The 27,839-nt window shown below is 41.8% G+C and overlaps 1 protein-coding gene across 2 annotated transcripts; it reads right to left on the bottom strand.

Moving 5' to 3' along the window:
- Positions 1–138: 138 nt before the first annotated feature.
- prkar2aa (protein kinase, cAMP-dependent, regulatory, type II, alpha A) lies at positions 139–26,230 on the bottom strand. 2 transcript variants are annotated; one of them, XM_086108416.1, is made up of 11 exons: positions 25,566–26,230; positions 24,394–24,679; positions 9,966–10,001; positions 6,266–6,402; positions 5,593–5,699; positions 4,256–4,397; positions 3,824–3,925; positions 3,169–3,243; positions 2,802–2,867; positions 2,182–2,320; positions 139–1,336 (listed from the first exon to the last, which is right to left on the bottom strand). In XM_086108416.1, exons 2-11 carry the CDS (start codon positions 24,638–24,640, stop codon positions 1,212–1,214), a joined length of 1,176 nt encoding a protein of 391 aa, XP_085964542.1. In that variant the 5' UTR covers positions 24,641–24,679; positions 25,566–26,230; the 3' UTR covers positions 139–1,211. The 2 variants fall into 2 exon arrangements, with proteins under 2 accessions (XP_085964542.1, XP_085964532.1); XM_086108406.1 differs by having other exon boundaries at positions 25,548–26,229.
- Positions 26,231–27,839: the final 1,609 nt, after the last annotated feature.

The raw sequence follows: 27,839 nt of genomic DNA, 5'->3' as shown, positions 1-27,839 counted from the left end.
CAGCGCTGTATTCAATATATACAATATCCTCACTGAAATTCATTGAACCGTTCGATATCATCTCATAACTTTGATTCCAAAAACAAATAATTTCTAACAGAACAACTGCAGTATTCAAAAATATTATGGAGACAGCCGTTTTTTAACAAAAGTTTTCCTTTATTTTTTTTGTTTTCTTTTCATCCAGGACAACTCATTTAGGATAATCGAGGAGAAATAAGCACTAATAATTTTTATTAGCTTTTCTTCTGTGTTTTTACAGAGATTAAGGGTGAAATTATCAATTGGTCAAAACAAAAAAAATGAATATGATAGCAACACATGAATAATTAATTCAATACAATGAAGTGTGGCGTCAACGATAGAATAAAGTCAGAGAAATGGAGGATGTCACCACTTCCTCTGTGGTACTGTAATAATCACCAGCACTAACTGAACTCAACAACAGTCGAGGAAGAAATGGAGTGCCCTCACATTGTTCTGCACCCCGGCCTCTCAGGGAGGAAACACTTCTTTTTTATTTATTTATAGATATATAATTTAAATAATATTTTATCAAAGCTTCTGTTTTTTTATCTTCATAAAATGTTTCTAAAACTTTAGTCTTCATTAAACTTTTTTTGCATTTTTTAAACTTTGTTTTTTTTAGTTTGTCAGCTCAATTTTGTGTTTTTGCAATGTGGTTTTGTGTTGACTTAGTGTACCCACCTGTATCGGAGTGTGTGTCCTTGGCTGAGGCAACTCAGAGCTGTTAAAATGCTCTTGTGATAGTGAAGACTGCCATAGAAAGCGCGAGTGGTGATGCATTTTTGGAAAACATTGTGAATGGAGTGTGTGTGTGTGTGCGTCTGTGTGCTTGTTTATTCATTTGTTTTATGTCTGAACGCTGCTTTGCCTGCATACAGCCAAGACACTCGTGCTGAAATCTTGAATCTGATGTGAAAAAAAACCCCAAGCATGTGGCCTACCATCTGCATGTGTGTATATTTATCAGGGAGTGCGTGCGTAAGTGAATATGCAGGTGGTCGTGTCAGTGTATGTGCAAAAAAAAAATCTATTTTATTCCTTTCCATGTGAACCAAATACAATCTATCATGTTTAGACAGTATGGGTAAAGCTTATTATGCGTCTGTGTTGCCAGTGTGTGTGTGTGTGTGTGTGTGTGTGTGTGTGTGTGTGTGGTAGAAGGCACGGAGGGTGGAGTGGGAGGCTCAGTCTCTCAGGTCCATGCTCGAGCCGAACAGGGCCACCAGCTGCTCCTCGTAATGGGCGATGTTCCTCTTCATGATTTCTTTACAGGAGCCCAGGAGGCGCTCAAAGGCTTGCACGTCTATTACTGCAAGGAGGAGTGCATCACACGTGAGAGTGGACTCAACTAACTCAACTAAAACATCTAGTCAAGCAACACATTAAGCATTTTGCGTCAAAACGAATTTGGTATGAGTTTGAATTAAATTAAATGAATCCAATTACTAATAAAATGTCAGATTTTCCCCATTAAAATGAATTTAAATGCTATTAATCCATTTCAGCATCCAAAAACACAGTCATTGTGACACGTAAAAAAACATTTATAGCATTGTAAAACTAAGAAAATATAAGGGGAGGCACCTCTATCATGTTACTTTATTTCTAAGCCTGCCTGACAAGAACTTTGGTTGTATGAGTAGTGAATCCCTTTTCAAGAGAATAAATGAATGAATGACAATATATTGTAATGCAATAAATTCGCTCTATTAGTGACAAAAGAGGCGAGTGGATGAGAGTCACAATCCACAGCATTATTGAGATGTCAAAAGTCTTGATATTTGAACGACAACATCTGGTTCAATGTCCGTGTTTTATGTTATGTGTTGTGTTTATTATTTTACTTTATGTTAACTGTTTTGTTAAGCGCTTTGTTACAGCTGCCGCTGTTGTGAAAGCGCTATATAAATCAGCATGTATTGTATTGTATAGTTTAGCAGGCGATTCGTCACAAAAACATTTGCACAGCTGTGGTTCAAATAATGCATTGCGTACTCCTCATAAAAGGATTGATATTGATCCCTTGAAAAGGCATTTATTGAGGCCATTAACTCTGGGGGTGGGGGGGGACCAAAAAAAAAAAACCTTCCACTTTAAAACAACTTCTGCGGACAAATGTATTGAAGGGAGATGGAGAAGTGTATTTGATCTTACCCAAACATTTGACACTGCCCACTGCGTAGGCTGAAGCAGCCCGGGGCTTGTTAGTGACCAAGGCCAGCTCCCCGAAGTACTGACCCCTGCTACAGCGCGCTATCTCCACCTCCGTATTGTCTGCATGGTCTGCCTTCGTCTGTACGGTGTTAGAGGAGGGAAGAGGATGAAAGGTTAGCAACCAGCGAGTGTATCACAACCCCCCCCCCCCGAAGCAAGAGAGGCACTAGGCAGCCGAGCCGACAGTCGTGATTCCCTCTGTTGCTTGGCAAAACCATTTTAATGGGGAGTGTGGGTTGTCATTGTCAAAATGACTCACACAGAAACAACTTGGTAGACTGCTCTAGTCAGCCGATACAGTGGCTTGGGTTCGAAAAATACATTCGCTTTCGCAACTTTGCACACTGTATGCTAAACAAATGGATTAATATAATGTATGCTAACAGACTTTAGGGATCCAGAGAGTTGTGAAAAGCGTTTGTTGAAAGCATCAGACACTTTTTTGTAGAGAAACTACAACTCTTGCCTCAACTCTTTGGTAAACAGATTGAATAAATATTGGATATCCCTCTATCTAGAAATCAACCAACTGAAAGCTGCGAAACGCAAACTCGACTTACTTTACTCTTCATCATGATCTTGACCTCCCCAGATTCTACAATGTAGAAGCAGTCAGCACTGTCTCCCTGTCAACAACAGATAGGTAAACACGGAGACTGTACTTAACTCTGTCATTGTATCTGTGGCTCAGTGAAGTCGATACATTGTCTTTCATATGAATTCATGGTTCATTTGCCTTTATTTTAGCACAACCAAAACATTTATGTATCGGTATTATATTGAGACAGATTAATTGGGGAAAATCGCATTTCAATTATTTTTCAAAGTGATTCAGCCCTAGTCCAGGTTGCAGATGCCTTGACGTAACATAGCAGGTAAGCAACAATCATGCTCGGCGTGGATGAGGTCAAATGTGAGGGGGCTTACCTGTGTGATGATGCGCTCACCATCTGAGAACTGCTTTGCCCCTAATACATCCACAATCTTCATCCTCTCTGTTAACTGCACAGATTTAATGCGGTGGGTGATCAGTTGAGGGAAGATAAAGAGAGAAATGCTGGGAACGGAATTCCGTCACTCATGCAAACATGTCTCTGTCTATAGACCTTTTTACCTTGACGACACACGCGCTCGCATGCTCGGATGAAACCACATCTAAACAAATGCTTGTGATTGACTGAGGCAGAATGACTGGAAAACGAGGGGAAATAGCTAAAGTGACCATTTTAGCCGCCTCCTTGACCACCACAGTTTGACTGCGTAAAGTATCAAGTGAAAAGAAGTGTGACATTTTTCAGAGAAAGACGGAATGCTGGCCATTATTCACATTTCAACTGCTAAATTGATTCAAAAATAGAAGCGGTGGAAATTCAGACATTGTTAACCTGACCGCCGAGAGCCCGGCTAATTCATTTAGCTTTGTTGCCCGGACGAGGCTAATGGCACAGATGTGGCTCCTCTTGACGCTTGAAGACAGACGCACCGCAGAGCATGGCGTTAACAAGCAGGCGAGCCACTCTGTTGGCGCCTATTGTTTACCAACGTTATCACAGATTTATTGACGTTCCACTCTTGAACTCACCTCCAGGGACTTCAGTAAGGGCACAGACTCAATAAAAGATTCATACATCCTTCGCTTCTTGGCATTGTTCTTCACAATGAGTCGACGAAATGTGGCACGATCCTAAAGGGTGGAGGAGAGACCAAAAAAAAAATCATCTAAGAGCATTCTCAAAAGTGTCTGACTTGTCTTTCCCTTTGTGCCCACAAGGGGGGGGGACAGCAGCGCACCTCCTCCATTCAAGAAGAATTTCATTTCATTCTCAAGGTTTAACGGGCCTCACTGTCAGTGCATTGAGAACATACAGTATGTTGAGTCTGATAAGGGACAATTACAAGTAATCCCACACATGATGACCCGGATTGGCATCAGAATATTCTCCTCAGAGACATCATCAGCTTCATAGCTACAAAGGCTTCAGTTTGGAACGATGGCATATGGAGATGCTCTTACCAGCCCCCATAGCGACCCTTCCTGGGTGGCGATGATGGTGGCCGCGCGTGGTGTGTTGTACATGAGTGCCAGTTCCCCGAAGCTGCCCTTATTGTCATACTGACCCACGCATGTGCCCGATACCACAATGTCATACACGCCCCTGGAGATTGAGAAATCAAACAATGAGAGAGATTTTGAATCTGTCCACAGTAAAAGAATGTGATTCAACTAATTCAGACCAAAAACAAAAACAAACAAACAAACAAACAAAAAAAATCAAGCATTGCACCTCAGACCTGCGGCTACAGTTTAAACAAGTTTAGGAGATTCCAAAAGTTTGATACAATATTTTTGGGATACAGGATAACTTTTTTTTTTGGTCAAGATAAATACTGATAAACGAAACTTTCTGCTTCTCCAAACCAAGACCTTTTTGGGTGTACTACAAATAGACAGCTGCAGACCCCCAAAAAATTGAATATCGAGGGAAGTTCACTTGTTTCAATAATGAGTTTCAAAAACTTAAACTTGAAGGTTATATTAGTTCACGACAAAGTGAAATATTTCAAGCCATTATTTGTTTCAATTTTGATGATTATGGCAGAAAGACAGAAAAATAAGAATCCAGTGTTGCACAAAATTAGATTAATTCATGTGATCAATAAAATAAAAAAAAAGCCCTGAAAGGGGAAGTCAATCCCAAAATTTCCTTTATAATAAAAAGTTCTATGCAACCCTTCTTATGAGTACAAACACGACATTCTGATTAATATTGCATTTGTGGAATATGAGTTAAGCAGTAAAATCAGCTCCAGCTCACTCATAACCCTAATTAGGATAAACAACAGGCAAAATGTATGGATGTAGCGTTATCTGTACTCCACCGATTCGCAGTAAAACATGTGTACCATACCGGAGCGCTTTATAGAGCACTCACTAGTCCGAGAATCCAGATTTCAAGTCTGAATGCATCTGTAGAGGATGTAACATTTATGTTTGTTAACAGTGCTGGTCACACCCTGGGATAGTATGACTTGGCAGGCATGCTGCTGCTGCTGCTAAAGGTCATCGTTACATATGGCGCGCAGAGAAAACACCAAAAACAAAGATTTGGGTCATGTGTATGTAGATATGAAGATCCCAATCAGTGGACTCTCACTGCACTGTACTGATGAGTACGGTGGGGGAAAACAATAACCTTTAAAACCTCTGGTAGTTCTTATTTTGCTCATTTGGCAGGTGTTCCACCCTTAACTTTTTTTTTTAGTAGACCGTTGGGCCTGCACCGTGTCACAATTATGGTCTGCATTAATCTTAAAAGGAAAACTGAAAAGTGAGGCTATTTGTATCTTTACTGCTCGATGACGTAAAAGTTGTCGCCATCGTCTCCCTGGTCAATCACATGTTCTTGGGGCTGAACCCGTAATTCAAACATTGCGTCCAGCACTTCAGAGAACTGCTCCTAAAGTGAAGATGAGAAGGACAAGAAGAAGCATGTCAGACCCATGAAAGGAAAAAAAAAAAAAGAAAGACGAGAAGCAAGGCGCAACAGTGGAATTGAACTAGAAGCTAAAAAAAGGCACATTGCTCATGTGAGTAAGGCCCCTGGAGGGAGGCAAGCTCAAACTACTTTATCTCAAGGAGGGGATTTGGTGAAGAAAAGAGAGAAGCCACTTTTTGTTCGCATGAAGTGACATTTTTCCATGTTTCACAAGAACACGCAATCTCAAGACAATCATGCCATCCCTGGGGTACAAGCAAATATCATGTCAGAGATATATATCACTGTGATAACCACTGTGGATCGCAGCCGGGAAAATACATTCTCATTCCAAGGCAGATGCAAATAAATCGAGAGCATGGACTTTACAAGACACATTTGGAATTTTGGGAAAATCCCACACATGGGTGGATCTCGGGGGTTTTACTTCGCCATCAATAATAAAAGACAAATAAAAGAGAAATGGGGTTAAGGGACCTTTTCCAATTAGTGTGCGCGCATGCCAAATCATCCTTCCCATTCTTTACCTGATCCAGTGTTTTGAACAGCAAGATGTCCCGACAGGCCTCCTGCAGTCTGCAGCGCTGTTCGTCTGTTTTTGGATGAACCACTCTGGGTTCTGTGTCCTCGTCATCCTCATCTGGATTGAATGCCTCCGCACACACTGGTCGAGGGATACGCATATTTGATTAGATTGAACTACAATCCACAATATCAATTACTCCAGAAAATAAGATTCAGCATATATATATATGTTTGCTTTTGATGTGTGCACAGTCAACTGACATCAGGTGACTCTGGAAAAGTCACGCAAAGAAACATTTGCACTGAATTCTTCTTCGATCTCACTTGCACATTACTGGACTTTTTTTCCTTTTTTTTTTTTTTTTAAATGATAGTGTTATCTCTCTGGACTTAAGTGACCAGCAATGACTCTTTGGTCTGTTCCTTGTCTACAACTACGGTTGAGACACACTTTTTGACCCCGTGTCCTTGGAAATAAAAATTCCAAAATCGGAAAATCTAGAGGGCGGGGGGGGGGGGGGGGGGGTATTATACATGAATACACGGAAAATAAGTATTTGTCACATTGAATAGACTATTACCAGCACCTTACGATTATGAAAAAGGTATGCTTTCATTCCAATGTGATTTGTAACGTCTCATCTTAACGAATGTATATATAACGTGTAGAAGTTTTGCTGCTCACAATGGCCTTGTAAGTGGATCTGTCCCAAAACGGGTTTGGCAGAAGGAGGAGGAGAGCGGCGTAAATCAAACCACATCTTAACAGATGTCCTGTTTTGTATAAGAGTAGGTTCTTCCGATAGCAAAGGGAATTTTCCAAAGCAAGTCGATTTGACCACCTCGCGATTTCACAACGCTCTCAGTGAATTGATAAGGATTGGTTGCTGGGACTTTCTTTTCCCGGTCGTTTTTGTGGCGTCACGTGAGAGGGCTTCTGTCCAGGAAGCGGTTCCGAGGAAGGCTTGAGTGTGGACAGTCGAAACTGTTAGCATGGTGAGAGAAGTTCTCCTTATGCAAATACAGAAGTGTCTGCGCACAAGCAAAGCCAATCTATCAAATTACCACACGGCTGATACGAACATTTTTGAACATGGATGGCAGAAATTCAGGGGAGCGTGTACTGGTAATACACAGTACAAAGGGAAATCAGCATTTTTAAGGGTGATTTTGGGGGTGGTGTAGAATATATGATTATGTTGCATTCTCCAGAAATTACGGAGTGAGTCGAAAAAACAAACAAACAAACGGCGGTTTAATGAACACAGGGCACAGATACTACCGTCTTGGCCCAAATCTGGTGATTCTGACTCCTAACACGACCCATGAAATTCTATACGCGTCCACTTGTAGACTAGTTGTTGCCATATGAAGGTGACAGGCCATTAACATGGCCACATCTCAAAACATTTCCCCTGGCGATAACATTATTACTTTATCTTAATACAGTACATTAGTTTTGATTTTAAAGTGGCCTCAAATGAGCCATACATTCCCTTCAGAAAGTGGCCTTGCACTTACCGCAAACCCACTCAACACCACTTCTAAATACGGCTGGATCTTATGAATGTATAATGCCATTTTTCAAGTCACAGAGGATGTGGAAGGCAGATACCCATTCTTTTCAATAATTCCACTAGATTAGACATTCGCAAAATAGACCACAGCTGAATACCCATCATCCGGGTCATGGAATGATACAGGTTTCTGATTAAGAGGGGCATGATAAAATTGATATTCGATTTTGAAATGTTATTTTTCTCTTTATTGCATGAAAATAATGTATGTAATGTTTCATGAAGCTATGTTGGTTGAAATTATTGAGGCATAATGTATTTTTTGTTTTACTTTTTGCTGAGAGGAACCTATAAACAAAAAATACTGCAAATACTAAGTTTGGCATGACTTTTTTTTTTTGATTGATTGCTCATTTAAAATTGAAAAGATGAGCTCAGAACTTGTTTTGTTCTACCAATAGAGGTTTAAAAAAACTGAAAAATAGTCGAATTAAATCCCCGCTGCCAGCAGCAGGGGCCTTTTGTAAAGCTGAGCAAGAGACAGCAGAGTCTTGAGCAATGTTGGGACAGTGGTAAAGATAAACATCAGCTGACACACCAACAGCCTAATCAAAGTGCAGCTTGCTACCGAGTCAATTAGGCGTATGTAAACACGAGACAGAACAATGAAATGAGAGGAAACAAGAGTACCATTGACAAACGACAACTGACACCAACAGTGACACAAAACGCCAAACGCACGACACTGGCACTGATAGTTCACAGGCACTGGACCGATAATTACGCAATTGTTTTGTTGCCTTTATACACTGCCACAATGGGTTAGAGATAAGATTGAAGTGCAGACTTCTAGCGTGACATTTCTTCACGTTGAGGAATTACACCCACGTTACGCTGCATGCAACCCATTTTTAAGTGTGTGTACAAACCCGCTACACGTTTACATTCATTAAGGCGACTCTTGATTGTACATTTTGACTTCTGTATTTTCCGCACTAAAAGGCGCAGTTAAAAGCCTTCCATTTTCTTAAAAGCTCACAGCGCCTTAAAATCCGATGTGCCTTGTGTATGGTCATTCTGGTCATATGTCAACCCCAAAATGGCTCCTTGCTCGAGACATGCTAACAACACAGAGTTCAAACTTAAGGCGATCGGTTACGCAGTTGAACACGGAAATAGAGCAGCGGCAAGAGAGTTCAACGTTAACGAGTCAATGTTATAACTTGCTGTTGGTTAAGTGAAATGAGTCGCTGCTTTATTAAATAAGTTTTACTGACATCTGATCGTTCTGTTGGTGTTTCCTTGAGCTTAGCTCCATCTAGGGGATGCATTGTAGATTGTGTCCAATGTATGAAAAAAATTACAAAATAGGCCATTCATTGAAGGTGCACCTCATAATCCAGCGCGCCTTTTTGTGTGGAAAATACGGTACTCTATGGCGGCCTACTTTTGGGGGGGGGGGGCTTACTGCAAGTTTATTTGCATTTTATTTACTGGATGTGGCTGAAGACCTGGCATAGTATCTGCCGGAAACTCAGGATTTGGTGATGGCTTCTGGCTACAGACTTGAACTACTCATTGCCTTAAAGATCCATCCATCCATTTTGCGATTCGCTTATCCTCACAAGGGTCACTGGGGGTGCTGGAGTCTATCCCAGTCGTCTTCGGGCAGTAGGCGGGGGACACCCTGAACCGGTTGCCAGCCATTCGCAGGTCTTAAAGATTCACAACCTAAATTAAAAATGTCATATCTGTATTTACAAGTGTTGACTGTCAAAATACTGTCCAATGCCCCTGAAAATTGAGGTACTTGGGAGGTTTTTTTTTTGGTTTTAGTTTTTTTTTTTGGTTTGTTTTGGTCATTACTTCAAATCCACAGCGTTATAAAGACAACGATCTGAAAAACAGTCACTGGCCAAATATTTCTCCAGCTACCTGTAATCAGGCTATGCAGATGCATATAGACTCAATGTGACAAAATAGGAGCCAGTGACGGAGGCCGTCAGTTTTATCTGCAACTTGTGTTGGACGTGCATGTGCAACACAATATGCGCGCGCACCGCAGTAGGGCCTGTTACGCAATGAAGTATGCAGTATCATAGTCCGTGTGAATAGCCCTTAAGGGACATGACGTCAAAAGATACAATGGTGAACCCGCAGGCACGCACTCACACAGGAATCTCACCTGACACTCTTCTGTTGAATCTGCTTGGTGGCGGGGCTGCAAAGAGACAAGAATGGGGAGGGGCAAATGAATATCATTGAGTTTATACAAACGAATATGATGCCATTTTTTTTGTTTGTTTTACCTGGGTAATCTGTTTTTAATGAATATACAATGCAATTCTAAGGGAAAATTGGATTTTTTTAAAAAAGCAATCAGAGGGCTGAAAAAGCAGACAAGTCAGAATGATACTGGCTAAAGAGAAAGATTTTAAAAAAACAAGTTGAATACACAGTGGTAAATAAAAATGTCACACCTGTCAGAAAAGGTCTTCATGCTGGTGACGTGCTCTGACGGCAACAACTAATTTCACTCTGATAAAATACCAAGGTTATTCTTCAGTGGCTTCACAGTCTCATTAACAGATGGAATTCACACTCGATGGGACCCTCCCCATCCCATAACCCTGTACTGGATAAGTGGTATAGAATATTGATGGACCGAAAACCACCACACTCAATATTCAAAGTTGACAGTGGACAGAAAAAATGGAGCACAGGGGGACTTGTAGGGGCTGGGGAACAGTTTTTGGAGTTTTGTTCCAACACCCATTCGTGTGAATTGGTATCGCCTTAGTGGCAGGTCCCCTGGCAGGCAGGGGACCCGTTTCTATTCGAGAGGTGTCCATTATTTGAGGAAATGCAAATTTCGAGCTCGTGGCTTGCGTGTTGCTGCACCGTTGATCGTAGTATTCATCGGGCTGTCTGAAGGGGACGCTGCCGGATATGAATATGCATCAGGAATAATTAAGAGGCCATTCAAAAGAGTGTGCGGGATGCGTGTGTGTGTGTCTGTGGATACATAGTTGTGCATTGATTTGACAATTTATTTTTCTATTTCCTTCAAATGCCTTTTTGCATTTGGGCAAGTGTGTGTAAAGTTAGCCAATTAACCCACATGATGAGTAAGCCAACACTCATCGGGCATTATCAAGCGGGTGGCATGGCTCTCATCTTGCGACACACGTTACATAGACACACATTAAGAATGTGCCGCTACCGTATTACCGTCCTGTCAGAGCCCATTAGATCGAGACTGTGAAGCTCAGTGACTGGAAGATAATCATACATACACGCCACTTTCCTCACACACCTGAGAAAGGGTGAGAGTCGGACACTCTTTTCTACTATTTGTCATAATGTTCATAATATTATTGCACATGTGAGAGGTGAACGAGATTCACCTTCATGGCAACCCATAGGGTGCTCGATTACGGCGGGGTGAGCAAGGATCACCCAAGGTATTTTTTTTTTAATTGTGAAAAGGAAATATGCATTTATACATTTCACAGCCAGTTGGTTAGTTGAAAAGGGAACGAGTCTAATTACTTTTGCTTCAAACTGTGCTGTTAACATTGCACAATGCCTGAATGAGCTTGACACAACAACAACAAAAAGCCATCAAAATGGCAAAACAGACATGACTACCTTGTCCAACTTCACAAATGAGTTGAATAATTTTACACCAGTGCACCAGCCATCACATCAATTAAGCCTCTCCGATTTCGCTTTCCTCCCTAATCGCCCAACTATCTCATAGTGCTTTTCCATTCTCACAAACAATTGTGAAAACATCCCTTATGCATGAACTCCAATGCTTTTTTTTGCACTTGCGCAGGTTAAAAAAAAAAAAAAAGACGTGTACAGATGATAATCTTTTTTTTAGGTCATACAGGTTGTTGAAATACAAAATATACTACTGGCACTGTGGAAAAATACCATGTCTTGTTTTAAAGTCTGCTTTTTTTCCGAATACTGCAAGGAGCTACTAAAGAAGAATTCATTAAGCACCGAGCTGCATGTTTCTGGAGGAAAAAAAAAAAGTTCAGCAGAGACATTGAGTCCTAGAGACAAGAACAAACAAGATTTATGAAAATTAAAGTCACCTGACTGCCACTCTATGTTCAGGCCTGGTGCTGAACACACGTATATTGTCTCACATGAATGCAGTCCGGGAAATATTTTTGATCACGCACGTGTGTGTGTGTGTGTGTGTGTTCAGTTGTGTGGGTGCATAAGTCTGCATGCAGCAAGTGTGAAGCGCTCTCCCCACAGTCAGACGGTTTGTGCGGCGCTGGTGGCAGTGTGACGATGCTCGTGGCTGTATTAAATGTACGGCTGAAGTTGCCTTGGCAACCTAACACAAAGAGGATCTCATTGCCATAACAACCATACCCCGTTCACCCTCCCCTCGTCCTTTCTTAGCTGCATCCAACTCCCTTCTCCAATATCGAGCTTGGAACAAGTGGCAGCTCGTCCCTCCATTTCCCCCTTCCTCCTCCTCCTCCACCGCCAACCCTCTCGCAAGCACTCGCAATCGCCCCCACCCACCCCACCGTCCTCTTGCTCACAATGTGCCATATCAGAACTGTTGGATGGAAACAAGATGAGGGAGCCAAAAAAAAAAATAAAAAAGTGGCGGTATGTTTACACAGATGACGAAACAAATGACTGACCAGAAGGTTTAACAGAGTGAAATATCTGGAAATGCGACACATTATTTATTAGTTAATAGCAGTAAGTTGGGACACATGAACAGTGAGCTCACCGTGGAAAAGAAAAGAGGATTTAAAAAAAAAACTTGAACGGTATAGCATGATTATATTGAAGGCATGTGGACAAAGAGACACGACAAGGAAGGTTGAAGGAATATATAATTGGTCGGGCAATTTTCAATAGTCACAATGATTTCATTTGTTCTAGCAATGGCTATCGAATGCAAAAAAAAGACAAAGGGAATAAAGCTTTGATTGCAGGTAATAGCTCTCGCTAATGTTTGCAATTTAATGTTGATATATTACATCTATTTAATGGGGTGAATCTTTCTGAATCACATGAAAAAACATTGTAACACACGCTCCTTTGCTTCTCTGCATTTAACTCGTCCCTCGGGACCACCGCAGTAAAATGCCTCGCGTTGTTATCACTTCTTACAAGTTGAACAAACTTGCATCTGCCTAATGGACGGAGCAAACAAATAGTTCAACGGTACATTAGGATCATTGAGCGGGCAATGAGACAAATATTTGCAGGGGTAATGCCTTCCTTAGAAGTGTTTCTTTGCAGCGGCTGTTTGAATCATATGACAGCAAGGCGGTGCAACAAGCATTTTAAAAACAGTTCTAAAACAGAGGGGCAAGAATACGGAAAACATGGCTGAGGAGGCCTTAAGCAAAACATGGAGCACAGTGGACTTATTTTGGACTCCTTTTTTTCGTCATCTTAAACGTTCTATATCAGCTATTCCCCGGCAACATTTGGAAAAAAAAGAAGATATTTTGTGCAACAAAATGAATAATGCCCAATCGCTGTTTGGTGTGACAAGATGTTTGAAATGCACTCGTCAACCACTGGGATTGAGCGGTCACCAGCAGGGAGGGGCTCCAGGGCCTTGGGACCCCAATGAGCTATGGGCTGTCACAAATAAGGGTGGGAGACATTCCCACTTGTTTACTGTGTTTATCTCCTTCCCAACGGCAGACTGTTTCTTCTGCTCCCGCCCACTCAATCTCCACTGGTCACTTATCACGCTCATCGCCTTTCCCAGTGGCTCACTCCGACCGCAACTACAATCTCGAGAAAGTTTGGGACCGGAGGAAATGAACATCTCAATCGATATGACTTTTGCCCGAAGCGACTGCGAGCGTTTTAGATCATGAATTAGTTGGGTGGCACGGTGTACAAGCGCTTATTTCATCCCTCTCATCTTCAATTGGGAGTTTAAATCCACGTTCCTGTGTGGACTTATTTGCATGTTCTGCCTTTGCTTGCACGAGTTGTCTGCAGGTCCCCGGGTTTGCTCACACATTCCAAAAATATACATGTAGGGTTATTTGAGACTCTAAAATGTCTTTAGGAGTATGAATGGATGTTTGTATTTGAACTGCAAATGGCTGACAACCAGTCCAGGGTGTACCCCACCACTCGTCAGCTGGGAAAGGCTTCAGCTCATTAATAAGGATAAGAAGTTGGATGAATAATTGGTTGGGCTCCAAATCGTAAAAATGTAAGTATGTAAACGGATAACGTCTTGTAGAGCACAAACATGAATTATCTAACCTGCTCTGAAATAACAATACATTGATGGTTTGAAGAACTGCTTTGCATTCATTTGGATTCTAGCCCATCTACATGCATGCATCACCTGCATTGTTGCAACATTTCTATATAAATTATGTCATGTCCTCTAGTCATGTCCATTACGCAAGGTTCTCACTGATAACTGGCAGGAGGAAAGATTGCATTGATCGCACAAGTCCATGTCAGAGTTTACGGGAGGACTTTTGTTTTCAAGGCCAAAGTGGGATCCCAGTCGTCAAAAACAGCAACTTGCTGTTCTTATCATGTGTTGCTTTAAAGTGAATTTAAAAAATGTCATATTATTACGCGGCAGCAGAGAATTCCACACCCAATACCCGAGCGCCTTCCCGGATCTCCAAAATAAAACTCTTGGCAGATAAGGCTTTTGTCCTCATAAAGAAACTAAGGATTTTCAAATCCATCGAGAGGTAGGGTCAAAGTCAAAGCATTTAACCTCCAAAACGTGTCACATTTTTTTCCCAGTGACTACAAGTTTTTCTACTTGCAGGACATAGAACACTGACCGTGCTAAAACGTACAGTATAGTTGGGGAGAAAAAAAAACAACATTGTGTTTTCTATTACTGTGGGGAAGGAAGAATGTGCCCATTCTTCAGCTTTGAATAAAACACAACCAATAGGTAACAATAGCAATTAATCAATCAAGGATTACAACACTAGTCCATGTATAACGATGTGCAAAAGCAATCTGTCGTTTGTGTCGCAGTGTCTGGAAACCACACACACATGTCTCCTGGGTGCTGTTAGCAGTCTAGGAAGCGTGTCAGAAATTTCCAGGTCGAGTGTTACAAAAGATACAGTGGTCCACTGTATCTTTTGTAACACTAATTGCATAATCACGATTGGATTTTCGCTGTTAACGGCCCGGCCCAGAATCTTTCCCCCGCAAAAAGCAGTGGTGCAATGTATGTCAAACCCGATCCACTGTACAAGCAACAGACATTCTCCTTCGTTGTTAGCGATATGATTAACCGGCACAGAGGGAGAACCTATGTCGTTCGCTTCATTAGTGCTCGAGACGAGGCAGAAGTTGTGGTAGGACAACTCGTGGCAGCTTCACCATGGCAACGCACCTGCAAGCAATGCCCTGAGCATCTAACACTTCCTGGCTAAGAAGAACACCATGCTGGAGCAGAGCAACCTCCCAGCTCACCCAATCTGGTTCTGTGCGATTTCTTTCCCCCCCTGCTTTTCCAAGCTCAAATGGGACATGAAGGGACCCATTCTCACAAACCTCCACTGTGGCAACCCCTTCAGGCTGCATCAGCTGGCTCTGTGTGACACCAGCATTGAAAGAGTAATTCAGAACGTAAAAATTTCATAGTTTCATTCTCCCGGATGAACACTGTGTAATGCGTGCCAGTGTGACAAAAGATCGCACCACCGGATGTAATCTGCAGCAGGAAAAATACAATTGTGAACAGTCAGTGGGTAGGAAATCGGAACAAGCGCTCCTCAAACCACTGTGGTGAAACATAAACAAGGCCAAGCTGATCTCTGATTACATGACCATTTACAGTCAAAAAGAAGTCCAAACCTCCTCAAACTCAAGCATGTTTACAGCCGAGTCATTAAATCCAATAGCCTTGTAGCTGTCTGCATGTCTTCTGTTTCACTGAGAAACAAATAATTAAAAAAATAAGACACCGACTTTCCTCATATGGCAGCACTTACATTCAGGCCTTGCGAATAGACATACAAAGCAACATTTGAAAAGGAAAGGGCTTTGGACTTGTCGTGACCTCTGACTATCTAAATCAAAACGAAACAAGGCTACCGACCGCCTATCGCAGTCATGGGCGGGAGGGATTGGCTTCGAGCTGCTCAAGGCCAGCAGTTTCTATGGCAACTGTGGCTGTACCAGCTATGGGGACTGCACCAAACACATTCGACGGGATCCAAATTAACTTCAAATGAGAGGTGAATTATTTAGACTCTCTGTTAGCGAGTAAACACTCAAGTGTTCTTTCATTTTCATCCGATCCTGCTTAAAATTATGAAACAGGGGCTGGGAACAAATGTGCCTTCACGTCACCCTTCTTATAAAGCTGTGCGAGTGGATAGTCACATTCCTCAGTGGTGGAGTTTATTGGCATTGTGCACCAAAGTGAACAACAACATAGGCCAGGGTTGACTGTCCATAAAAATCAAACCCGAGTACCAAGCACGGTGGGGAATAATTATCCCTCCTTGATGACATTTCACTTGTAATCGCTTTCCTTGTCCAAGTAATTTTATTTTTTCTGTGGTGCCACAAAAAAAAAAAAAGAACACCCAAAGAACATCTTTCAAATAGCTTGAGTTCATCCAACATGTACATGGATCTATTCCTATGGATGTAAAATGACCCGTGTGTTCTCCAAAGCTATTGAAACAGGCCATTGTCACCTTCAGGCAACCTCTCTCTATACCCTTAATCAGAGTAAAAAAAGCTGAGCTTCATCCCGAATCACTGGGCTGGCCTTCGAAAGCTTTGCACTCCCCTACCATGGAATCAGACACAGTCCTCTTTAATGTGAAAATGGAATGCATCGGCATGTTTTGCTGTGCAAGCACTCAAGGTGGAAAATCACATTCGGGCAGAGCGTATCTACTTTATTTTTGTGACCCGGGAGTCTCACAAATACGAAAAAAAATCCATTTGACGCCGGTTAAATGGCTGGCTGATGCTCATTGAGAGGCATTCCCAAAATAAAAAGAGAAACTTTCACCCAATAATACCTTTAGACACACGGATTGAAAAAGCAAACAATTCATTCACTTAATTTCAATCAATAATTCCTCATTCAGTTTCTTCTGCCCATTCATGTTTAACCTGTTCACTGTGGTTGCTTCCACCTATATTAAGTCTATTGACTTGGAATGGCAAAGCCAGTTCTACTAAATCCTATAATAACCTTGTCTCCCTGTAAGCCATCTTGCCTAATTAGATTGGTCTCATACATCCAGGTCAACCATACAGAGTAAGGGAGACTGGGATATCGAGTACAAGAGTTTGTGCGTAAGACAAGTTGGAACACATTTATTGAATTGATATTTTTTGGGGGGGACTTATGTTATCAGAAAAAGCAAAGTGGTGAAAGAATGAAAAAGTAGGCGCAATGTACTGCAGTTTGTCATCGGTTGGAGGACATTGTATTTAAGTGATTTTCTAAAAATTATCTTTGATGTCCTTTTATGGGGATTTGCAGGATAATTTGGGTTGGAAATAAATAGGAGGCCCCTTTTCCAAGATATTTTCGCTGGTCAGAAATAATTTAGGCATGGAACAGTCAGATTTCTTATAAATTAAAAAAAATATATATTCAATTATGTAAATTAGCTGGACTCCCGATTGGGTCTCTGTTCTCCTAATATAGAAAAAGGCTTGCCACTGAGGGGCATCTTGTGGCCGTTGTGTCTCTTCATTTTGTTGTCTCGGTGGAAAGTGAGACACTGATCAATGTTTGTCAGTGCGTAGGCATGTTGCTTAAGAACGGGAAACATAAGTGTGTAGTGTGAACATTAAGGAAACCAACCGTCCACAAAAAGTGACCAAACACAGCACAAGCCTGGTTTTCAAAATGCATCGGGAATTTCCCCAAAAATCTATTGGTGCATTATATTCCTCAACTCCTTTGAGATTGGCAGTTGAAGCAAACTTTTAGAAGCTGCGCATGGTCGCCGTCATCTTTTCAGAGTTGAGCGGGCATGTATCGAACACCAAGTGGGCAAGTACTTGAGTAATGAGTAACCCTCCTCCATCATAAAGGCGCCAAATTCAAATCTGAGCCTTTTGCTTGTACAGCGAAACTCCTCTACAATGCAACCTACATGGGCGAAAATACCCCCCCCCCCCAGTGTGAAAACATTTTCATGCATGAAAGCCATTCCCACTTTTCTGCTCCCCCTACAATGGAAAGTCCCCCTGTTCCGTTACACAAAATATTTTTCTCTGCTCTTGCCTCGCAACAAGATTCACTACAACGAAAACAAGCCTTCCGCAAAAGTCTAATCCAACCTCAGCATGCCACTGCGATCTCTACTGCTTCGTTCGGAAATGGCAACAGCAACCACCACACTGGTTTACACATGCGCAGTACTACAGAAAGTATGTTTCAGCCGCAGCACGAACGTTGCATTGCTAAAACGGCGACAAAACGGACCTTAGCATACCAAGGAGTTAAGAAAAGAAAAGCTTTAACGCTTGAAGACGAGATAAAGGTAATAAAAATGAAAGATGGAGGAAGCAAAATAAAAGACATTATGCAAGAAATTGATGTAAGTGAAAGTTAATGCTGATCGTAAATTTCGCAATGTCTTTCCCTTTTTTTTCATTCTATGCTGGCTTTATGAAGTGTCAAATAAGTGTATGCTCATACTTATGCACTATTGGAATAAAATTAAAAAGTACACATATACATTTTTTGTGCGTGTTAGTGTTTACGTCAGATAAAATTTGCTACAGTGAAAAGTCCCCTGTTGTGAAAGGTTTCTTGCTGCAAACATGATTTCGTTGTAGAGGAGTTTTACTGTATTGGCTATTGGCCACAATCCACAAAATGTATAGATGTCTCACTTAAGAGAGGTCACAGACTCATTTGGCCATGCAGAAAACTGGTAAAAATTGGATTATGATCGGAGGGCACCTTCAAGTCTCATAGACATTAGAAAAAAAAAGGGAGGACAAATTGAACATGCAGAGCAATGACTGTCACAAACCTGCTTTGCTCATCTAGGGCAAAGTAAGGGGAGTCCATATAATTGAATAAGAAAAAATATATATTACACGACCTCTCCAAAATCTTAGAAGCACCATATCGTAAGACCTGACAATTAAGCCGCCCTTTTGACGGTGTGGAATAAGTTCCGGATGGCAGCCTTTTTTCTCTTAGCCGATTTGTATTTTGGGGTTGGAATATGTACCCTAGCGTAGTCTGCAAGCAGTCGCAGAGCGAAGCTCGGACGGAGCTGTGAAGTTTGCCAGCCGAAAGTCAATTCTCTTCTGTCTAAAAAGTAAGATAAGAAAAGAAAACCATTACTAGTCTCGCAATGGAGAAATTCCCGATTCACAGCAGCAAAGTTATGAAAGGTTGCATACTTCTATCCATTCTTTTGCCTTCACTTATTCGAGGTTGAATTGCTGTGAATGCATTCCTCTCTAAGAAGTCAGACATTTTTTTTCCATTCTTAGTTGTAATGCCCGTAGATACTGTTAACCTATAGGATGGCAATCCGTACTTTAAATCCCATTGGACTGGTCAAATTCAGATAAAAGCATCCATCCATATAAAAGTTACGACTGCATGTCTTTGTGATATGCATATTGCATATTCATGATCACGATATGTTTTTTCGATATATTGTGCAGGACTATTGGCAAGTGCTTTTTGTTTTTTTGGGACAATTTCAAAAATGAATTGTGGCAGCATGATGTGGCAACAATTTTTAACATTAATCTTCAAAAATGCATTCATTAGTACATACGAATTGGAAATTTAGTTCGCAGATGTCAAACGCTACTATATTAATTGTGCACATATTTCGAATGATTTTGCCGGCGGCCGGCTGGCAGTTTGTCAAAAACCAGGAAATGGGCATGAGCGGCGGAGTTCCTTGCTGTATCGGCCAATCAGATAACAGTGATGACACAGCCCTGCTCGGCCGACGCTTTAGAACCACTACTGAGATGGTTCTAAAAAGAGGCTCCATTGGAACCGCCTCGAAAAACTCCAATAAAGGTGCCTTAAGTCCCCCGGCTGGCCTGGAATTGCCGTGGGATGTCTCCGAAGAGTTGGAGAATGTGGCAGAGGAGAGGGAACTCTGGGCTTCCTGCTGAAGCTATTGCCGCCGCTACCCCACCCCGGATAAGTGCTAGATAACGGATCGATGATGGATGGAACACTCACATGTGGATTGACCAATAGCATTGATTTGTGAAGAAGATTTACCGATATGTGACAAATGGGGGTTTGATCCCATGCCAACGGCATATACACTGTAAATCATAAGAGTTACCCGTAAATGTTAAAGAAACCATCTCATATTGGTGAAAGTCATTTTGGAAAGTTTATTTCTGGCCAGCAGATCAGCGTTTGAGCATGAGTTACTTTTTATCTGCAGGCCATACATAAGAGCGGTCAGGCTAGAACACATGATGCGTACAGCTCTATAAGCCTGTGTTGTCACCCCGTGTGATATGTGCCTTGGGGCTGTGTTGCAAGCCTGGCTGGATAATCTCATGTCGTGTGTGCAATAAGGTCTGCTCAGGCAAGAAAGCACAACACTTTCAAGCAGTGTTCTTTACCGACGCGCTGGATTGAGGAAAGTCTGAACGCGGAATGCGTGTTACTCAAAATGTTCCGACTGGAATTTGAATGGGAAATACTTGCAGCTCAGCTGGCTTTCACACATACGGAGGTACGCTGAACATTTGTCAAACACACACACACTTACCCACATGTATGCATGCCAAGATCGAGGGAGAGCGAGAGGGAGGAAGAGCGAGAGAGAAAAAGAAAAAACAGACAGTAATTGCGCTTTTACCCTGAGCCAATCACCAAAGCCAGCCAATCATTCCTTGCTTATGGTGTAGGAATGGGCAAAAAGTCCTTGATATATTGTTGGTGGAGATGAATGACTAATTAACTCATGACTTTGTGAATACAATTTTAATTAGATGGAATAATATAAGGATAAATAATCAACCAAGCACATAATGATCAATTAACCTATGACTATCCCCGTCCATGGGCATCATGAATTAGGGTAACTGGCAACCTAATAATGGCTCCAAGACATGTAAACCTTTGGCAGATTCACAGTCCATTAAAGATCAACCCACTGAGAAAATGCATTGAAGAAATCTCATTCACAAAACAACACACACACACCGGCTCCACAGCTAAACAGATGTAGGCCACGCTGATCTGTGCAGCATACACAGAGCAGAGCAGTGCAGTGGAGCAGCTTGCATCTCCTCTGAGTCTACAAAATCCTCAGGAGAGATCAGAGTATGTACAATATGTGGAGGTTTTTGGGTTTTTTTGGACTGATTTTTGTCAATCGGACGAATTTGAATAAGTTGAAATTCCTAAATAACCATGTCATTTCGTGCGGTCTGAGAAATTTCACGGCAGTCTCAACTATTTTCCTGTTCAGGAAGAATTCAAAAGAGAAAGTAGAAGTACATTTCTCTGGCGTCGGCCTGAATCCTCCTTTCTCCAAAACCATCACTTTTCAGGAGACCCCACAGGCGGCATGTTTGTTCAACTATGACCATGGCATCGTAAAAGGGAGCAAGCCATATTCCACACTTTAGATTGGGCAATAATGACGAAAACCATTGAAGAAATATGATCCAGACATGTGGATTAGATTTGTGAAAAAAAAAAAATTCAATTAACAAAATTGTGACAGGGGAGGTTTCGGGTCAAGGCCAACAATATTTGACGTAGTCTCTGGTGGCTTCAATGACTAAATAATAAAAAATCCAAATTGTTGATGAGGAACAAAGTGTACAGTACATTTTTTAAATACAGGCAACACTATTGGAAAACGCTTCACGTGACTGTCCCCAATTGGCAAGTCAACAAGTCTGGCATGGCATTCACATATTGGAGGGGGAAAAAAAGGAATATCAAAGAAATAGTTAGTGGCTCTGCGATCGATCAGCCAATGATCATGATTCGCCGATTTCTGTGGAAAGTATTTGACTGGCATATCTCAATCAGTCTCTTGGTGTCGATCATATAAGCTTACCACCCGCAGCTCATACCAACTAGACACCAACCTGCATGCTGTGCAGCGTCCCTCGTCTCCCCTTCCTTCGCACTGAACAGACGTGCGGCAGCGGCAAACATGTATACCGGGTGGCAATCGTATGCGATTTGAGAGGGAGGTTAAGTTTGCATCCGCGGCATCAAAAGATACCTTGGAGGGAGAACATCTTAACGAGCTTTCAAAATCACAAATGTAATGGCATTAGAAGTTGGTGAGGTGTTGACGCTGACAGCAGATATATATATTTCGACTCAGTCCCCGTCAATTTGCTCCCCTTTGTTACAAGGAATCTGACGCACATCTCAACAGTAATTTTTTTCTGTAGTCCTTGAAAACAGACTTTAGAGACACATGCAAACATCTGCTTTTACAAAGGAAAGCTATGATCAGAATTTTTGCCTATTTTCTGACAACCAGCAACTGAATCAGAACTTGTTTGTGCATCTTCAGCACTGTCACTTTGAAATAATGTCCTGTTTTTGGATAAAGGGATGGGAATTAAAGTTTTTTTTTTAATTTTAAATCGGACTCACCCATTGATTGAAAAAAAAAAAACAGGATATAATCGAAATTATCGATAGAACTCTAGAATGAATTCAAAATTGGGCAGTTAATAAATACGATCGGAATGGGTATCGTCAGATCTCAGTCTTCGTTATCGGAATTGGCAGCATAAATCCCTGATCGGTACACCGCCAATTACAACACAGCTACAGTATACAATGATTTAAAAAGAAAAAAAAACAGCTCTCAATTTGTCTGATCTGCCAATCAAGGGAATCTGAAGGTATCCATAATAAGTTGTTTCTCACACCATGTTACATAAGATTTGGTTTCTCACGCCATACCCCCCCCCCCCATTTATCCGGGTTTGAGACCGGCGCTTGAGCTCTCCAGTGGCTGTGTGTTGTGGGTATTAGCCGCAGGCTGAAACCACAGTTGCTTCATAAACGCACATGACAACCCAAACTTTCTTTGATGGGAGAGAGACCCATGACCAAGCCATCGTTTCCAGATTAATAGACGCCGCGCTCCAAATCAATTTTAGCAGCATATGGAATAAATGCAAACAATAAGTGTCTAGAATTCTATACTATAATAAAAACAAACATCTGCGACCACGGCATTAGGTAATATGTACACAAGGAACTGCCATCTGTTCATGGTCCACTATTCAACTTTTTTTTTTCCATCCTCCTCGACTGTGTTGTTTCAAATCCCACCTCGGCTAAATTTGTACTTTTTCTGCAGCACCCTAAGACGTCACAAGATGGCCCTGGCCAATAAGATAAGATAAGAAACCCTTTATTAGTCACGCAATGGAGAAATTCCCAATTCACAGCAGCAAAGTTATGAAAGGAAGAAGTAGAACAAAATATAGGAGCTGCTGGAAAGGCAGCCACTCTCGCGGCGCCATTTTGAAGTCAAAATAACAAAAATAACACAACACAACACATAAGACACAGACAGTCGTGCAATCTTCACCACTTTTCTGCATATACTTTGTCTGAAGCAGTTATAGATGAAAGAGGAGAGGATCAAAGTGTCCTTTCACCAGTGGATCAGAGATGTCATGCTGAAAATGTGCACACATCTGCTACAAGCTAAGTTTTGTAGAAAAGAACAAAATATTTGAGTTAGGGCTCAGTCCCTATACCAAGCGACTAGGGTTGGGTTTAAAATAAAAATCCATATCTCGAATAGATTTTCCTTTACATCACTCGATAGATTCATAAAACCATAAAGAGATCCTTTCAATAGGACTTTTCCCATTTTTCATGTGACTTCTCGCATCACATGAGATCTCGCCAAGATGCGGGAGTTGCATATCAAGTCAAGTCAGCTTTTATTGTCAAATATGCTCTATGTGTAACATACAGCACAGATGAAATTACTTTCCTCTCTCAACCACAGTGCAACATGTAGTATTGAACACACACAGCTAGAATTTACATAAAATTACATAAGACAAATATATAAATATGTTAAATAAAATAAATAAATAGCAACAACAGGCGGATATCAAATATCAAAACATGGCGGAAGCACTGAAATTAGCATCAACTTGAAGGCGGATGTCTAGAAGATTATTGGCCTTGAAAAACACAAAGACAGCAATGAAACTTTGGGAGACAGTGATAGGAATGTGAAAGTCATGAGTTTCAAGTGGGTTTTGCCACTTTATTTACACAGCCTGCCCTGTGGTTGGAATTGTTATAAATCATTGTTTTCATCGTATTCAAAAATACATTCATGATTAATGTCGCTATAAAGGGGTTAAATTCTTCATGTAAATATTAAGATTATTACAAATGCACCAAATTAGAGATAGTTTCTACTATTTGCACCATTGCCTGTGAGAATGTCTTCCATATGAAAGTAAAATTCGTACCGAGTGAAAATCAATCAAAGTGAATCATGAATTCAATCGGGCCCTTGTGAATCTAATCGATTTTGGAAATCTGAATCGATACCCAGTCCAACCAGCGACAAGCGAGGATTGGTGTACACAAAATTAGTGGTACTTACGTTCAAAGTCTGAGTCGTCATCTTCGTCATCGTCGCCATTGGACTCTGTTTGCATCGGCTCTCCATCGAACATCACCCCCTTTCCAATCTTGCCGCCTTCGCTGGCCCCATCTTGACTCCTGGTGTCCCGCAAGCGGGTGAAGTACTGGACGGCAAATTCCAACAGGTCCGACGGCCGTTGCCGAAGCACCTCCACCGTGTAGCCCTCCAGCAGTTCCTTCAAGCCCACTGGTATTTCAATACTCATGGTTGTGTGTGTGGCTCAGTCGCAGTGCTTGTTCTCGATCTGTGGTAGGAGAGGTCATTGTCAAGGTAGGTTGTTGTTACTTAGGGGCATCAATCGGATCATCAAAATGAGTCGGCCACAAGGTTAAAACAGGCCCCTGCTGCAGGTTTGCAAAGCCAAGGTTTTCGTGTCCATGGCAAAAGTTTTGCTTTTTTCATACGCTGTGGATTTTGAAAGACAGCTGAAATTCCACTGCCAAGTTAACCAAAGAATTATCAAGTCAGATGTTGACAATCCAAGGTAGTGGGTGCAACGCAGTGACGATTTGTGGTGTTGTCTGACATTGACACTGAACGGCCGTATTATCTCGCGTTGAACCAGGGAACATGGAGTTCCCACAGCTGCAATGGGCAGATATGAGACTAACGTTTGCCAATGCGGGAGGGGATGGGGGTGAACGGAACATCAGACAAACAGTCAGTGGTTAGGTTTTTGCTCATTTTGCATGAGGGTGCTCTCTCGCGCGCGTGCACACAGACACACACACACACACACACACACATGCAAACATACATACACGTTCTAACACACAGATCTGTCAAGTTGGGCTGGGCTGAAATAGAGACTAATACTCGTGACAGTTACGGTAAGGCGGCGGCGCCTTTTAGATACAAAGACACCGAACAGAGTTGATCTCAACTTCCAAATGCAAACGGGCAAATTGGTGTGCGTGTGACGGCACTTGTCTCGCCATGCATCCGGACGTGAGCTAGCTTTATGCTAGCGAGGAGTAAAGCCACCCTTTAATGGTTTATTTTCCATTCAACGGATGGACAAGTTAAAGCGAACACAAGCAGTCTGCCGGTTAATCGCGGATTCTTGTTCGGATAAACCGCCGGGGAAAGCTCGTGGCAAGCGGTCCACTTACATGCGAATTCAATCTCACCGGCTAAACCAGCCAGTCCCCTCCTTCGCTTCGCCGTGTAGTATTCCTCGTTCGCTCTCGTTTTCCGCCGCTTCTTGAAGCCAAACCCCTCCGCCGAGGTGATGAGAACAGAACAGCGAACGTATCCTTCCTTAGAAGACACGTCTCTTCCCACGTAGCGCCAACAATGTCGTTGGCGTCACCTTGCTAACGTACTAGGGCTTAATGGTTTAGCTTTGCTCCTAGCCCCGTCGGAGGTTGTAACAAGTAACAACGAAGCCGGCCGAGTTAAGGGTAAGGGGGTGGGGAAGTACCGCTTCACGGCTGCAGCTCCGCACGACGACCACGCACTGCGTGGAGGGTGGGACTTGCTGTGGAGAATTTTGGCGAGCTGGTTAGCCAACAAGCTATCCGGCTAATTAGCTAATAGCCTGTTAGCCCCTACTGTACATGTATTCCGACGGCAAGTGACACAGGGCGTTCAGCGAGCACTGGACAAATCCTGGGAGCTAAGCCGCCAAATTTCGCAGCGACAAAACACCGCCAAATAAAAACGGTTTACAAAGTAAATACAGGGCAGATATCAAATATAACGGGAGACGCGTGCAAAGAATAAACACAATGGTAAGCCCCCAACCTCCGCCGAACAGCTATCCATGAGCTGTCATGCACGAATGAACCCTCCAGTAAGCGTGGTGGGCGTGACGTGCGAGAACCGGTGACATTGATTGACAGGAACTTGGGTCAATCAAATTATGAAAAGCACTTCATTGGCAGAGAAAAAAAGGAGGGACAGAACCTGGGCCACACCCATAGAAATGACGGGTCAAATTTGATTGCCATCTGCCGGTGGTCGAATTGCTGTTTATTCCCAAATAAAATCGAAATAGTGTTTCTCGATTTTGAGCCAAATCTAACAAATATGTCACAAAGTCTTTATTTATATGGAAAATATGATCGCATGTCAATTTACTCACAGGTGTAATTAGTAAGAAATGTTGGCCAGTTGAGTTAAGCACAGCTATTATCATTATTATTATTATCATTATCATTTATAGCAGCAAGTGGACAAAAGTTAAGTGTACTGTACCTTCTGCCATGTAGTGGAAGAACTTAAGCTGCTAGCAAAGATAGTGTAGAGTAGACCAGGGAACCAGTAGACCATGAAGTATCTCGTGAGTTAACAATAGGTCCCGAAGGAAGTGTCAGGAACTCTCATTGAGATTTACTCAATCACTGTTGCAGTGAATGCTATTAGTACTCAAAAGTGTATAAGTACCGAGTATGGTTTGGCATGGTAACTGTTGTTTGTAGATGAATTGTCATTTATGGCCAACAGCAAAGAAGAATGCAAAAAAAGTGGCTATGCAAGGGACTGAAGATGAACACATCCAAGACAGAAGTCATGGTAAAAGTGTTAGAAATGAATCAACATAAAAACTGACATAAAGGATAGGAACAACTCCAGTCTCAGACAGGTCAGTGTCTTTAAATCCCTGTGAGGAATGAGGAATGATGAAGAAGGCCTTGAAACAGTGATAAGTGTGAGAGTGACGGCAGAATAGGCAAAGTGGAGAGAGCTGTCGAGTATAGGATACAGAAAATGCCCAGAAGTCATCGAACCGGTGTTGTTGTTTGGGCCAGATGTATGGACGAAAAAGGACAGGAATTTAGAGGTAACAGAAATGAGGTTGTTAAGAAGAACAAAGGGATTGAGGGATGAAGAGAGAAGTGAGAACAGTGTTTAGAGGTGAATGATATCAATAAGAAGGGGAAAGAGTTCAGAATGAGGTGATATGAATGTGATGACAATGGATCACTTCTGGTAAAATGCAGTTTGCATTTTATTTTGTATTTTTTTGGCATACTTGTTAAATAGTATAACTGGACTAATGAAAATGGAATATTGCTTAACGGCTCTCTGTTTTGAACATTGATGTCCGAAATGTCACCTTTTTTTCAAGTGTCCTTTGTTTTTGTTTTTTTTTGCTGGAGAACAAAGTAGGCGTCACCTACTGAAAACAAAAACCTTGTACGTTTTAACATACTGTACTTGGCCAATGATGACGACTCTGTTTTTATTGCCTCATACTTGTAACTAATGAATATAAAGTGGAATCTAATTTTTTTTCTAATCTAATCTCGTCTAATCTAATAATGCTGGGCTAATACATCACACCATATTAGCAATCTCTGGATACACAATAAACATGCTCCCTTCGTATTATAATAACAGCAAATCAATGATTTCACTTTTGTTTGCTATAACAAGGGAATGTCCATGTCACCACCATA

This window comes from Hippocampus guttulatus, chromosome 1 (assembly GCF_054856545.1).
Source record: "Hippocampus guttulatus isolate MCC_2025c chromosome 1, RoL_Hgut_1.0, whole genome shotgun sequence".
In the NCBI taxonomy this organism is placed as follows: Eukaryota; Metazoa; Chordata; class Actinopteri; order Syngnathiformes; family Syngnathidae; genus Hippocampus; species Hippocampus guttulatus.
This window is presented reverse-complemented; position numbering and strand designations above follow the sequence as displayed.